The following is a 15891-nucleotide window of genomic DNA, read 5'->3' as shown; positions in this document are numbered from 1 at the left end:
CTTATTTATTTATTTATCTATTTATTTATTTGGCGAAATAAATTAATATTGATCAACAAAAAAATCATAAAAAGTATAATAATTTAATGATTTTGAGGGTAATATAGATTCTTTGAACCAAATGTGCCAAACACGCATTGAAATTCTTCGAGTCGATAAAAAAATCCAGTCTTGAGCCTCAAAATCCAGCTGAAAATCCAAATTTGGCCCATTTTATTTGTCACATGTATGAAATGTAGGGGAAAAATCACTGGTACTTTATATATTTCAAAATTTCATTCCGGTTAAAATACTATTATATAGACAGGTGTAGTTAAATGGACCAATTCCCATTTTTAAAAATTGTTTAATTGTTACTTACTATGCTAAAAAATGCATTAACTTCAAGGTGACATTTGTATTAATTATAATTCTGTATACAAAAAATTCTGTCAATCAAACCTGAATGTCACAAAAAATATTTTTCAGTGGAAAAATTTGTTTTTTAGTATTCAATGGTAAGAATGAAAAAAATACAGCAGCAAAATTGAAAAAGAATGGTGTTACAACAACACAGTGATACATTTTGATACTTTTAACTAACTGTTAATTCATTGTTGTTTAAATAATATAATGACTGTTGATGTGTAATATTTAAATCATCATCACCGGGATTTATTAAATATGATGTTTAAAAAGTAATTTACAAGTTTTGATAAAATAAAAACTCTTTAAATATTTCATTAAAACATTTACCAAAAATGACAATTCCTTTTTTTCTAAAATGACCCTTATTTTTCTTATTTTTTTTTTTTAGATGTTGATAAGAAAAATTAATTACATATTTTTCTTAAAGTTAAAGACTGAGAGTTTGATATTCTGATACTTCATGGCATTTTAATTGAAGGGACGTCTTGTAATGTGTTATTCTTTCAATTTAAAGGCCTCCGACACCCAAAATATATATCAAACAAAAAAGTAGCATTTGTAACAGGTTATGTCAATATTATATGATTATCAGTATTTATGACATTGTCTATTAACTTCAATATTATATAATAGCAGTATTTATGACATTGTCTATTCACTTCAATATCATAACAGTATTTATGACATTGTCTATTAACTTCAATGTAATATAAAAGCAGTATTTATTGACATTGTCTATTAACAATATAATAGCAGTATTTATCATTATGAATATGACATTGTCTATTTACTCTAAAATAATAGCAGTATTTATGACAATGTCAATTAACTTCAATATAATAGTAGTATTTATGACCTTGTCTATTAACTTCACTATAACCGCAATATTTATGTCAGACATTGTCTTTTAACTTCAATATAATAAAGCTTTAAAAAAGTCATTCTTATATAGTGCACCAATAATAAACTATTTCAGGTCATAGGTTATTGTGGTATCGGTTATTGTACAGTATACATTTGACACATAATATTATAATGCATGCATGTCAGTTCTAATTTAATTATTTTTCTCTTTTACTCTTTATTTCTGTAAAAAAGTTTTGAAAGTTTTGATCTGAACTAACTAAAACTATCATAAGGTTACTGTCCTACAAATGAACTTTTGAGGCCAATGACACAGATGCATATGAACTTCTTATTTATAATATTAAACACAACTCTAGTAGATCTAGTGTAATAGCATTAGTGAAAACATTTCTAAATAAAGTATACATTATGTTTAAAATAAATAAATATGCACATTTCAATAATCTTAATTTCTATGCAAACACTAAGAATGACTTAGGTGATTATAACTGAAAATTAAGCATAATAATTTATTACTTACGGTTGACACTGTTCTCTGCCGTTTAAAGAGTAAAGCCAAGAAGTAGGACACCGGCTGGACAAACGTGAATAACTTCCCTTTGATTTAGGAGGCGTGACCGATAGGAGCGCTGTGAAATCCAATATGGCGCTGCTTATGAAATTACTTAGTTTTCTAAGAATTTTCCATATTTTATGATACATCTGCAATTAAGTAATGTTGTAAATACGTCTTGATATGAGCATTAAAGCATTTGATCTTGTACCCGCAATTGAGCGGGTACATCTCATGTCAGAGAAAGCCAAAACCCAGGTTTTACTATTTTTTAACTTTCATTTTAATGAATTTTACAAATTGATGTGTTAAAATTTCTTTTTAACAGATTAAGCACTGAAAGTACGTTTAATAATGTTTCAATGTTTTAGGATGTTGTTAAATACATTCATGAGAATAAAAACTGAAGTTTGTTATAGATAACAAAATCCAACACAATCTTGTGAGGCCTGACACCCACTAGAAACCTGAACTACCTAATACCATATTCAAGGACACAATATCACTCCTATTCATTTTTCCCCAGAAGTATTCGTCTGTGGAATGGCTTACCCGTGTCCTTACAAGCTAGTCCCAGTATAAACCTCTTTACTGGGCAGCTGCATCCTTTTTACCAGTTCTAAGCCAGCTTTGATTTTAACTTTTATCTCGGTCTTGTAGTTCTTTTTAACTTGCTTTTACCTTGTGTCTATAAATTTGCACTTAACATATTTGTTTTTAACAGCTATTCCCAGACAACGCGCCTGCTTAGTGTCATCGATTACGATTTTGAAGCAGTATAATGTAGATGTCGATATGTAGAGAAATTTTTGGCCTAACTAGCTACTTTTTGACATATTGAAATTCGGAGATAAAATTGGGGTACCACTAAAATACGCAACGGAGATTTTTTGGCGCAACGGACGCAACGGGCGCAACGGAGATATTTTTTTTTAGAAAAACCGGCACAACGCCTTTTTTAAAGTCAATGTGCTATATTTAAGCATCTAAAATGATTGTTTAGCACTATTAAGTAAGTATGTTTTAAAATGTTTCATAAATTGTATATGTTTAATTGCACTGAAGGGTTATATGCCTGGCGAAATGGAAATTTCATGGCGCAACGGAGATATTCTTTTAGAAAAAAACCGACACAACGCCTATTTTTAAAGTCAATATGCTGTATTTGAGCATCCAAAATGATTGTTTAGCACTTTTAAGTAAGTATGTTTTAAAAGGTTTCATAAATTGTTTATGTTTAATTGCACTGAAGGGTTATATGCCTGGCGAAATGGAAATTTCATGGCACAACGGAGATATTTTTTTAGAAAAAAAACCGACACAACGCCTTTTTTAAAGTCAATATGCTGTATTTGAGCATCTAAAATGATTGTTTAGCACTATTAAGTAAGTATGTTTTTAAAAGGTTTCATAAAAATTGTATATGTTTACACTGAAGGATTATATATGCCTGGCGAAATGGAAATTTCATGGCGCAACGGAGATAATTTTGGAAAATCGGCACAACGTATGTACTAATATATGAAATTAATTAACACTGGTCAATGTTATTTGAATAAATAAATCAAAAAAAAAAAGATTAAAAAACCTTAATCGTATATCAAATAATCAAATAGCTGCAATGATGATGTTGTAAAGGATTGTGTGCCGGTGAAATGGTCATTTTGTCTGCGCAACGGAGATTTTTTTTTTTGGCGCAACGGAATTTAAAAAGAAAACAATGTTTGTCCTAATAAGTAGTAATATGAAGAAGTAAATCATTAAAGATATTAACTGAATTACTAAAGTGGTGTAATATTAATTTAAAAATGGAATTAAATACGTTTTTATCGTTATGGCTGACACTGAAAGACAAGTATGGGTATTTACAATCTGTTTCATTTTTTTCCCGTTCAATCCGTTATGTTTACGAAAAGTACTGTAATAGCTTTTCTATACATAATTTTCAGAATTTTACTTGAAAAATACGAAAAGTCCATAATGCATACGCTGTGGACTTTTTAATGTAATCTTAACAATAAATTACCAAATTTTCAACAAAAAAGCTGCTTAATGGCTTTACTGCTGCACTTTATTTGTTAAAAGCATGACCAGTAGCAAGCAAATTTGCTAACCATATTACATTACCTTTTTAGTAATGATTGAAATATTTTATGCATTTTTAAATTAAAAATAGTAACTATACAAAATATTAATTGTTTGATGAAATTATTAAAATAGTAAAACGACATGCATGTAGAATTTGATGTTCTTTCTATTTCCATTTTAAAAACAGTGAAAACACATAAAATAATTAAATTGAACGTTACTTACCAATCAGAAAACCCCGTTAAAATCAAATGCAGCTACTGTTTATTTAGCGAAACAACAGCAATTTGGTGATTTTGAAGAATGTTTTATCACGGGTGTTAAGTACCGGATAATTAAATTACCAATGACACGTGGTTGATGTTTATTGGACACGTGTTTTCACACCATTTAAATAATGTAAGAGGAACGTGTATTGACTTTAAGGTATTAAATATTTTTTATAACTTGTTATTGTCGAAAATATTGCTTTTGAAGCTTATAACCAAACTATGAGAAAACAATGTGTATATATAATGTGAGACGTAATAAAACATTTTGGAGTCTGAATCCGCCACTGATGACGGTCAAGTTTTCTATTACAAGTGTTAAAAACATTATTAAACACCCGTGCCTTACACGTGCACGATACGTTGCTAATTGCTAACAATTCTCGCGTAATTGATTACCTTAAAAATTTAAAATTGTCAATATCATAATAATGAAATATTTGGATTGCTTTTGATGAAATATACAATGTATACGCAACAAACAATTATTGAAAAAGTACACAATGATTAATGAAAGATAATAAATTAATAAAATAATATGATATGATAAAACTGTTATGATAATCCCCGTTGCGCCGAAATATTCCATTTTGCCGTAATTTAAATATCTTTTACAATATCCTTTTTTCAACATTTTCTAAAATAAAGGAAAGTTAATCATTTTTAAAAGACTGTCACTTATTATTCTCAAATTCTTAAGTTATGTTCAAACATAAGATCTACCCGTTATGAAAATCTTCATTTTCCGTTGCGCCGAAATTATGTCCATTTCGCCGTCCATTTAGAATCTGATATATTCAGTATTCTACCTAATAAAATCAAACTTATACAGTATATGTAAAAAATATGTATAAAATATCAACAATACCAACTTATATGATTATTTTATGTTTTAGACATAAAAAACAGTACACAGTTTTGAAAATAAAATCTCCGTTTCGCAATAATCAATCGACGCAACGGAGTTTATGAAAGGTATAACACAACAATACAATGAATGTTTATAATAAAAAAATACTGAACATTGATTCTGTAATATCAACATATGAGTTTATTTAGTATATACTAATGCAAATTCAATTAAAAATTATGTATAGAAAAAGCTATTACAGTACTTTTTGTAAAAAATAACGAATTGAACGGGAAAAAATGAAACAGATTGTAAAATCCATACTTGTCTTCCAGTGTCAGCCATAACGATAAAAACGTATTTAATTCCATTTTTAAATTAATAAAACAGACTTTTATTACACCACTTCAGTAATTCAGTTAATATCTTTAATGATTTACTTCGTCATATTACTACTTAATTAGGCCATTTTAAATTCTGTTGCGCCAAAAAAAAAAAAAAAATCTCCGTTGCGCAGACAAAATGGCCATTTCGCCGGCACACAATCCTTTACAACATCAACATTGCAGCTTATACGATTAAGGTTTTTAATTTTTTTTATTTATTGATTCAAATAACATTGGTGTTAATTAATTTCATATATTAGTACATACGTTGTGCCGATTTTCCAAAATTATCTCCGTTGCGCCATGAAATTTCCATTTCGCCAGGCATATAACCCTTCAGTGCAATTAAACATATACAATTTATGAAACATTTTAAAACATACTTACTTAATAGTGCTAAACAATCATTTTAGATGCTTAAATATAGCACATTGACTTTAAAAAAAGGCGTTGTGCCGGTTTTTCTATAAAAAATATCTCCGTTGCGCCCGTTGCGTCCGTTGCGCCAAAAAATCTCCGTTGCGTATTTTAGTGGTACCGATAAAATTGTTAAAGCAGCATGCCTCAAGATTCATGCTTAATTTCAAGAAAATTTTGAAACTGCATTTAAAAATGAAATATTGTTAAGAGAACATCAATCGAGACTTTGCAAACAGAAATTATAGTATACTATAATTTAAATCGATCGGCCGCTACACATTTTATGTTTTCAATACACTTAGAACTGCACACTTTCAACTGCACAATTCTTTTAACACAATATTTTACATTCTGCCATTTGGAATTTTATGCACTGCTTCCATTTTTTCTGGTTCCCTGTCCTATTATGGCACCCGCAAAAGTGCGCAGTAGACTAGTCTATGCATCTGTTTTCAATCAGAATTCCTCGGTTGTTATCGTTATCTTGTAATTCGAAAAGTTGTGATTGGTCATTTACCCATAATTTTGCAATACTTCTGGCAAAAGTTTTAAAAACCATCACTATCTAGCAGGCACTCACATTACCGTCAAGCTGGCCTTGTGAGCAGTCAAGCTCGCTATTACTTGAATCTTTTTACTTTTCTTAAAATCTTAATTAATAGATTTTTCTCAAGTTTGAACTTTGATTTTTTTTTAATATTTTGGCTTATCTGGAGGCATAAGGCTTTAAGGGTTATATAGTCATTACTTTCATAAACTAAAATCAATAAATGTACTATGCTTCACATTTGATTTTTACAATTATTTGATGAAAGGTTGTACATGTTTGAAAACATTTTTATTGAGATGTGATAGATTTAAAGCAAGTAATCATTCATTTCACAACATTAAAAACATTAGATTCTTCTAAATATCTTTCAAGTTTGGGTGACAATTTCCTAAGATTTAACCTTTACTGAGCATATGAATAATGAATATCCAAAACAAACAATTCCCCCTGTTTTATTAAAGGAAATGTTAAAACATGAAATAAAAAGGTTAAGAAGGCTTTATGCACAGCTTATGTTTGTTCTGTTATTTGGCATCCCTGGCCTAAAGTATAAAGTGTACAGAGAGATGTTGTCAGGTATGTCTGTAACAACTATGAGTTCACCAATGTGTTACAGGATTTACAGTGGAATACTTTATATCAAAGAAAGGTCCATAATTCATTACAATTTTTATACAAATTCAATATAACCTAGTCTTTTTAGACCACAATCACTTAGTACCAACTAGAAATTGAAATTTTCTTATATCCCAGTCTCATATCCAATACCATCTGAAGTCTTCTTACCTAGAGCTATACATTACTGGAATAGCCTCCAAAGTTATATCAAAGCTAGTTCCAGCCTTAATATTTTCTCAGGAAGAATTCAAGATTGGTATTGGTTAACATTTAAAGTCCTACCGTGATATTTTTATTTTATTACTGCACTCTGTTCTTTTATTCTTTCATCTTTTCACTTAAGCACCTATACTAGGGGTGTTCAGGAAGTTTAAGGACTTTTGCTGTAGTTTGATAAATAATAGGAATCGAAAAACAAGAAAAACACCATAAAATATTTAATTCTTTTACAGCCAGCTGTAAAAATTACAATGAAATACATTAAACAATAAATAAATTACAAATAAAACAAAACATACACCGAAGCATACCCGGAGCACGCTAACGTCACGTCAGTGCTAAATAGGTTAACGTCAAAATACCCCGATCGTCATATCAACTCACTTCTCGATGTAATCTCCATTCACAGCGGTACATTTTCTATGCCTCTTGACCCTTTGTCGTACTTGTCCTCGTACCAGATGTTGTCAAATGACGAAACTATTCTCTGGGTTTCAATTTGTAATTCCAACCCGGAATCAAAGCGTCAACCACGCAGCTGTGCTTTGATTTCCTTGTCTTTTCCTACACAAAACTTGATGATTGCCCTGACTTCAACGTCCCCTATTGACGTCATTTTTCTCTTGATTTGTGTAAGCACCAGTGATGTTAAAACCGTTGTTATTCAAACAATTGTAACGATTTAGTAGAATTTTCAGGAAATGACGTTGACGTTGCATTTAACGCTCGTGCTTTTTCGTGACGTTATCCATTGTAATTTAAGAAAATTATTATCAATTAAATATATTGGTACCATTAACTTAAATACGATAAAATAGGAGTGCTCCGGGTATGCGTTATGCGGTTCATATAGAAACAAGTTTCATGCGGTATTTGTCTATTCTTGTCAGTGAGCGTTATACTACATATTGAGCACATATGATATTTAAATTACATTTTGTGAAATATGGATAAAAACGCACAATTAAGGAAAATAATACAGCAAAAGTACTTAAACTTCCCGAACACCCCTCATATGTTAAAATATTTTAGACTTATACTGTTTTTCCCTGGCAGTGCCCCAGTTATTATCTTCATTGATTATCCAGTAGTATCAAGTACAAGTTAATTTTGTTGAGAATTTGGTGTGATTTCTATCATTTGATACCTTCAACTACTGCTGTACAACATCCAGTAACAGTGATGTTATACTGCTGTCTATTTTTCTTTCCATTCATTTCAAGTCAAAGTAGGGACAAATTGCAATATAGCTTACACTCCAAGTCAAACTGGATTGTAAGACCAAATTTAGGTCTCTGTTGCTGAATAATTATGATTCCTGGTTGTGGACCACTTGCTATTCAACACTCAAATATATATACTAGTAACATACAGGTTTTAGTGTTGGGAGCTATCTAGTTAGCTTAGCTTGACTCAAATTAAAAGGCTTTAAATTTTATGAAAGTTATTAGTTTTAATTTTTATTGTTGTTTTTTTCTTTTCAGATTGAATGTATTGATGTGTGTGGGAAGAACTTGTATATTGGTACCAATGATTGGTAAGTACTGTAGTAAGACGCAATGTGGGTTTTTCCATATTTTTACTCCTGTTTTTAACCCCAGTCTTGCATATTTTCATTTTAACCCATTACGCGATATACACGCCTTTTTCACCCCCCCCCCCCTTTTTGTTGTCTCTAATGGTGAAAAAATGCCTTATTTAGGCCCCCAACACTTGTTTTTGTTTGAGAAATGTTGTTTAAAAAAGTGACCACTTTTTCGGCGCGGCCCCCCAACCAAAAGATACATCAGGGGGTTGCCAGAAGGGGGATGTGCCCCCTTCTGTTTGGGGGGTTTGAAGGGGGCGGAGTCCCCCTCATCGCCAAGAAAATTTTGGACTTGTGAGAGGCTATAAATGACCCCAGATTGATCATAAGGTAACGTGTAACCAACGCTGAAAAGCATTTGACTCTATCTCAATTCATTGAGAAGTTGCAGCACTTTGAAATCAATTTTGATGGAAAAAATCGACACAAAATAGTGATTTTTGGCAATTTTGAGATTTTCCTTCGTTGCCATGGTAACAGAAAATTTAAGCCTGAGTATGTTGTTTCAAGGGCAATGGTCCAGTCAACATTTGTGCCAAGTTTGATTAGTGTTGAAGCAGTTTTTGAAGCAGTTAAATATCACACTGGCCATAGCTTTCGCAGAAGCGGTGGGTCCATCGCAGCGGCGGTGGAGAATTTGTCGCAGAAGCGATGGATAGAATATGGTCGTTTGCTGTTGTCGGTAAGTATATAACTGAATTTTGTTTTATGTTTTAATGTTTTACTGGCAACACTCGGTGAGACTGGAGCCCACATATGTACTCTTTCAAGCTTTTACACGGACACGGTGCAATTCATTGCCGTTTATGCAAACACTTCTGTACAGTTTGGTGAGGGGACGCCATTTTTGCCTAATTGTGGTTAAAACACATACAAATGTGTGCAAAACGACCCCATAATACATTGGCATCACATTGAATGAATGATACCTTCACAAATTAACCATAATTGGAAAATTGGGGAAATATTATTGCCTGTTTGCAACATAAATGACAAAAATGTTTTCGTCACAGACGGCGGTGGATTCGATTGCAACGCAGTGCGGTGGTCCCGATACCATTTTTTTATATTTTAAGAATTTAACTTGACGTAAGGCACTTTTCAATTGAGTACAGCCCTTTTCTTACTTTGACATCTGAGAAACGCGTTTATTTTGTTAGAAAAATATGAGATAATTTCATAAATCGACGGCAGCCATGTATTTAAAAAGTACATTGTATGTATATAAACGTCACGATTATCCAATTTAAAGTTAGGTAACAAACGTGCAGTATTATAAACACATACACGCAAAATTAAGGAGGTTCAATACAATTATATTCTTTAAATTAAGCATGATGCTAGAATATGATAACATAAACATTTAGAGCGAAAAAAAACTTAGGGGTCACCGATCTCATTTCCTGTACGTGAATTTGATTTTTTCCTTAATTGTGGTTATTTCAAGGTCATATAACTTAAATGTAAGTCTGAAAAATCTTTTTTTCCCCGCTTGTTATGTTCTTCACTATATTTGTGTACATTTTCAAAGAAAGACTTAATTCCATAAAATATTTCTATTACCTTTTTTTTTATTTCATTTCATACTTTAAAATTCTTTAAACATATACCATATTTGAAACCATTTTTTTTTTCGATAAATGTCACAATTTAAGAAAAAGAAGAAAAACTAAAGCTATTAAACGCGTAGGTCTTTACAAAAAAAGTAATAGAGAAAACTTTTTCTGAGAAAACATAAAATTTATTTAAATTGGTGTTCTCAGTATATAGTAATATAACACAGTGACATTAAAAACTGAGGTTGTTTTTCGAATTCAAGAAGCATGTTCTGTTTATATTTATGAGTATCTCTTATATGTCTGTATGACAAAAAAATGTTGAACCTGGAACTTACGGTCTTTTTAAGTCCAAGGTTGAACGTGGATTATTCTATGATAATTATGGCTGAAGTAATTTTCAATGGAAGGAAAATGAAAGCGGACCTCGGACATATATTTGTACGAGCGTATATAATAATAATTAATATCGTTTTAAACATCAAATAAACACGTTTCTCAGATGTCAAAGTAAGAAAAGGGCTGTACTCAATTGAAAAGTGCCTTACGTCAAGTTAAATTCTTAAAATATACAAAAATGGTATCGGGCCCACCGCACTGTGTTGCAATCGAATCCACCGCCATCTGCGACGAAAACATTTTTGTCATTTATGTTACAAACAGGCAATAATATTTTCCCAATTTTCCAAATTATGGTTAATTTGTGAAAGTATTATTCATTCTATGTGATGCCGTTGTATTATGGGGTCGTGTTGCACACATTTGTATGTGTTTTAACCAAAAATAGGCAAAAGTGGCGTCCCCTCATCAAACTGTACAGAAGTGTTTGCATAAACGGCAATGAATTGCACCGTGTCCGTGTAATAGCTTGAAAGAGTACATATGTGGGCTCCAGTCTCATCGAGTGTTGCCAGTAAAACATTCAAATTCAGTCAAATACTTACCGACAACAGCAAACGGCCATATTTTATCCATCGCTTCTGCGACGAATTCTCCACCGCCGCTGCGATGGACCCACCGCTTCTGCGAAAGCTATGGCCAGTGTGAATATGTTAGTTTGCTAAAGAAATCCATCGATTAAATAGTCATTTAATTGCTAGATAAAAAAATTCAATAAAAACTGATAATTACTTTAAAGTTACACATTATTTTAGAGAACTTCATTTGTATGCATATTCCAGTATTAGTAAGTTGGGAGTGCAAATTTGGCAGAATAATCTTATACTTTACATCTATATAAGTGAATAAATATGTAAAAGCTTGCTATAGTATGAGCTACATTGTATAGTTAGACATGATATTATCTAGAATGACATTATTTTTTAGTTTTGTTGTGCATTACATTATTGAAGAGAGATCATCTAATTCTGGAAAGACTAGTTTCCATAGTGATAAGCAGGGTCACAAATATCTCACATTGGTAAGTATTGTTATGTAATTTTTGGAGAAAAAAAATGCCTTTTTAGATATTTATCAGGGGCAGCAAAATCTATTGTCTGTATTACCCAGGTTGTCCTACAGTTTGTAAGGACAAGTGGAAATTTTCAAGAATTTATTGATAATTATATAAATATCATACGGACAAGTTAGAAAATGCCTAAGGTAAAACTGGGCAAGTAAGTCAAAATCAGATTTTGTCGTTCCTATTTAGTATATATGATATTATGCTTTTATATTCTTGAAACTTGCTATCATATGATCATCTGTATATCATAATTACATAAATTACATTGTTTTTTCTTTTGAATAGGATTTGCATTCAAAAAAAAATACCAATGTGAGTGCAGTGGTTGCCTCTTTTAAGTTTAAAACCTGCCATGACAAATGTATTGTTTTTATTTTACAGAAAAAACCAGTTGTGCAGTTAAAGGCTGCCTCAGCTTTGAACAGAATTTTAGTATTATGTGACTTTACACTGACAATGTTGAATATGCTTGATCTGGAGGTTTGTATTTGATTAAGTAATCTTCTTTCCCCCCACCCCCCCCCCTCTCACCCCTACCCCTAACTTTGAAATAAATAAGTGTATTAATAAAGCAATAAAAAAACTGACTTAAAAAATGGGTAATATTGTTAATTGTCAGTATAGTAGAACATTTATGTCTGAATTCATATAATTGACTAATACCTAAACTTTCTTTTAGATTTTAGTAAAAGTGCTCTTATACAAAGTACATAAACATGTATTTTGTATATAATTTTTTATTGCCCTTCCAGATTTTTTCCGCCTTTTTGATTGGATATTGATCACCCGAAAGAAATTGATATAACCGAGCTAGACGGGTAATATACACACTAAATTTCCCCGTTGGGTACCCAACGTTGTAAACGACATGCGCTGAGGTGATGCGCGTACGGTTCGATTTTACGCGGTGTAAATTCCGATTTACAAGCACTTTTTAACTGTCAAATGATAAATATTTACCAAAGTAGAGTAATGATACAAATTCCCATCAGTATTGAAAACAAATATGACCTTGTGAAAGCTTGATATTAATTACAAAAAAGTGCTTTCAATAGACTACTCCTTTTCTCTTGTTTACATTCATTAGGTACGGGGAAAATACGTCATGTAATTATGTGACGTCATGTTGTGACGAAGAGGTACCCTAAAGGGAATCTTATTTCGACGTTTCATTTGAAACAGCAATGATTTTTTAAAAAATTGTCTAAACATGGCAGGGGAAGGGTAATAAAATTATTATTTTGGTTTTGGAGTGATATATGTGGATATATTACCTGCCAAGATAAATATCACCCTCGCCTAACCGCTCGGGTGATATAAAATCTTAGCAGGTAATATATCCACATATATCACTCCAAAACCAAAATAACATATAATATACAGAATACATTGTAAAGAGAAAAAATTGTAAAAGCATAAAGGCAATTAAGAAGTCAAGAGTCAGCAGTTAAAAAAAAGATAGGTAGGGAGGCTCACAAGGCTGAAATAAAACTTTTTGCCTAAATATTTCAAATTTGGGTTGCATAATAGCAAGCAGAACTATTTTTTTAAAGATGACAAAATAATCCCTATTCTGTTAAGTTATTCTTTTATGATGTTGAACATTACATTGTTTCTGTACAATAGCCTGCAGTGGGAGGAGCTAAAGTGAAAGGTGTGACACATTTCTGCCTGAATAACAACCCTGTTCAGAGCAGTCCATTTAGTGTGGAGGTGTGTGTAGCATTGAAGAAGAAACAATTACAGTTGTACAACATTACTGATGATAGAATGATCCATGTGAAGGATATATCTTTATCAGAGCCTGCCAGTGTTATAGTATGTATATGTATATATATCCTGGTATAATGGTAAATGTATATAAAACTTCTACAGTTAACCTTTGATCAAAAGCACTTTACTAGAAAATAGAAATACCAACAAAATACTAACCTTTGATCAAAAGCACTTTACTAGGATATGGAAATACCAACAAAACACCAAAATAATTTGTTACCAGGGTTTTCATTTTTATCTGAGGCAAGATGTGCCATCCAAAACAGTCAGTGTGACCAAGAGTCAAGGGGGATATGTTAATCTATAGGCTGAAAATATAACTGATTTTTACAGCATTTCAACCGATGAGATATTGATCACCAATTTGTTAATAATGAAAACATTACTGACTACATGATAAATAATATAATATTGCATACTAGAATTTTTAATGATAAAGTTTTATCCATGAAGTTCACAAACTGGTGTGCCTTCTTATAGTGACATTATGCTTATTTTTTGTTGTCAAGTTTAGCTTAATAAGCTATATATTTCAATGGATTGACTGTTAAAATGGTCATTGAACAATGATTGATAGAGACAATTTATTTGGTAAAAATATAAAAACTGCCTAAAATATAAAAAGATTGTCCCTCTCTTTTTATCAAGTGAACATTACCATCAATTTATGAAGGGTGTTTATAGATATTTCTGTGGGTCACAAGAGTCACTGATTATTTTCGTGAAACAGATTATAAAAACTAAATCAGTTGTTAGAAAGAAAATATGCCAGACAAATTTTGTGAAGTCCATTGACAACACTTGCTGTAGAATTGTCCATGGAGGTGCTTTCAAGTTCCTATTCTGCCAGTTAAAATGGAGTTGCCATGTAACCTGTACAGTGATAGTGTGCCATATAACCAAAGTAAGACAGAATATTTACATGTATAATAGAAAGTTATTCCCTTTTAGGGTCTGGATGGACATGTAGTTTGTGCAGCAATGATGTCACAATATTGTATGATAAATTATGAAACAGGACAGAACACAGATCTCTTCCCTGTAGATACAGAACACACACATCCTATTGTGAAGAGGATCAGTAAGGTAATATAGTCATCTTATTTCTACCTGCATTAATTGTAGAATATTTGGGCTCACCTTCTCACCTTAATGTTGTTGTTGTTATATGATTTAGTTAAAAAAATGTTGCATACAACATCATGTCTCATTAACCATTGAAGGGATATAATTGAAAGTTTACACATGTCTTGATGGAGTTCATTGTAAGTCACTATCCAGCCTGTGCATGAATTGTTGTTGAATTATAATAATTATATGTAAACTTTATGTTTTTGGAAAAAATGTGTGCTGAAAAAAAGTTCCTATTGCTAAAGGCCATATTTTCTCATGAATGACTTTTTAAGACATGGAAAAAGGTGAGATATATTAATTATTCATTAGCTTATGATTTTGTATACATTGTACATGTGTAAGACCAGTATTGAAATTTAATTTTACTGTTATTTCAGGAAGAGTTTTTGTTGACTGGTCCTAGTGCATTAGGTATGTTTGTCACATCAGAAGGTATTTCTCAGCGACCGCCACTACAATGGTCAGAAAACTTACGGAGCGTTGGCTATGTACATCCATATATCATTGCAATGAATGATGAATTTATTACAATACACAGGTAAATAAATAAGTATGTTTGTTCTGATAGGGTTTAGGATAGGTGGATACACTTGTGTCACTTATATTCAAAGTGGTCATATAAAGATTATAAAAATACATACTGTTGAAATGTTTACAGAAGGAGAGTAACCAGTATGGTATTGGATGGTATGTTACGGCATTTTCCATATCACCAATCAAGGGGGTAAATGTCAACAATCTGCCTTTTACAGATTTTACAATATGGAAACTGTTATGTAGGTGGTTGGTTCTACTCAGGTGCCCATTCGTGCCTTAAATAATGCATGAAAGGACACCTGAGGTCATCCTCCATCAGTAAAGCTGGAACGTCACCATATGACCTATACTGTGTCGGTTTGATGAAAAACCCAATAAAACAAACAAACAATGTTACCAATGTGTAATAAAGTTTAAATGGGTTACTCTGGGTTTTAATAGGGATTAAATAATGAACTTTGTATCACTCTATGCATCATAAGTGTATTTTTACATGCTTAAATGCCAAAGGCTTACTTCTAATAAATCATAGTTTTGAATGATAAAAACCTATCAGTATTATGTATTGTCTGTTATCACCATTAACACAGTAGTCTGTTATAATTTAATA

At 31.5% G+C, this 15891-nt stretch overlaps 1 protein-coding gene across 1 annotated transcript in view; it reads left to right on the top strand.

Moving 5' to 3' along the window:
- The first annotated feature begins 1883 nt into the window (after positions 1 to 1883).
- LOC132756112 (transforming growth factor-beta receptor-associated protein 1-like) overlaps positions 1884 to 15891 on the top strand; it is a 32523-nt gene continuing 18515 nt past the window's right edge. Inside the window, exons 1-7 of the mRNA XM_060747100.1 lie at positions 1884 to 2086; positions 8713 to 8765; positions 11696 to 11789; positions 12216 to 12314; positions 13461 to 13652; positions 14562 to 14696; positions 15122 to 15282. Of these exons, the coding sequence (XP_060603083.1) occupies positions 2012 to 2086; positions 8713 to 8765; positions 11696 to 11789; positions 12216 to 12314; positions 13461 to 13652; positions 14562 to 14696; positions 15122 to 15282 (809 nt within the window). The 5' untranslated portion in view covers positions 1884 to 2011. The remainder of the gene's footprint in view (positions 2087 to 8712; positions 8766 to 11695; positions 11790 to 12215; positions 12315 to 13460; positions 13653 to 14561; positions 14697 to 15121; positions 15283 to 15891) is intronic.

This window comes from Ruditapes philippinarum, unplaced genomic scaffold (assembly GCF_026571515.1).
Source record: "Ruditapes philippinarum isolate M1 unplaced genomic scaffold, ASM2657151v2 ctg1974_1_1_1_1, whole genome shotgun sequence".
NCBI lineage: Eukaryota > Metazoa > Mollusca > Bivalvia > Venerida > Veneridae > Ruditapes > Ruditapes philippinarum.
The sequence above is the reverse complement of the archived record's forward strand: the minus strand, read 5'-3'. Positions and strand labels throughout refer to the sequence as shown.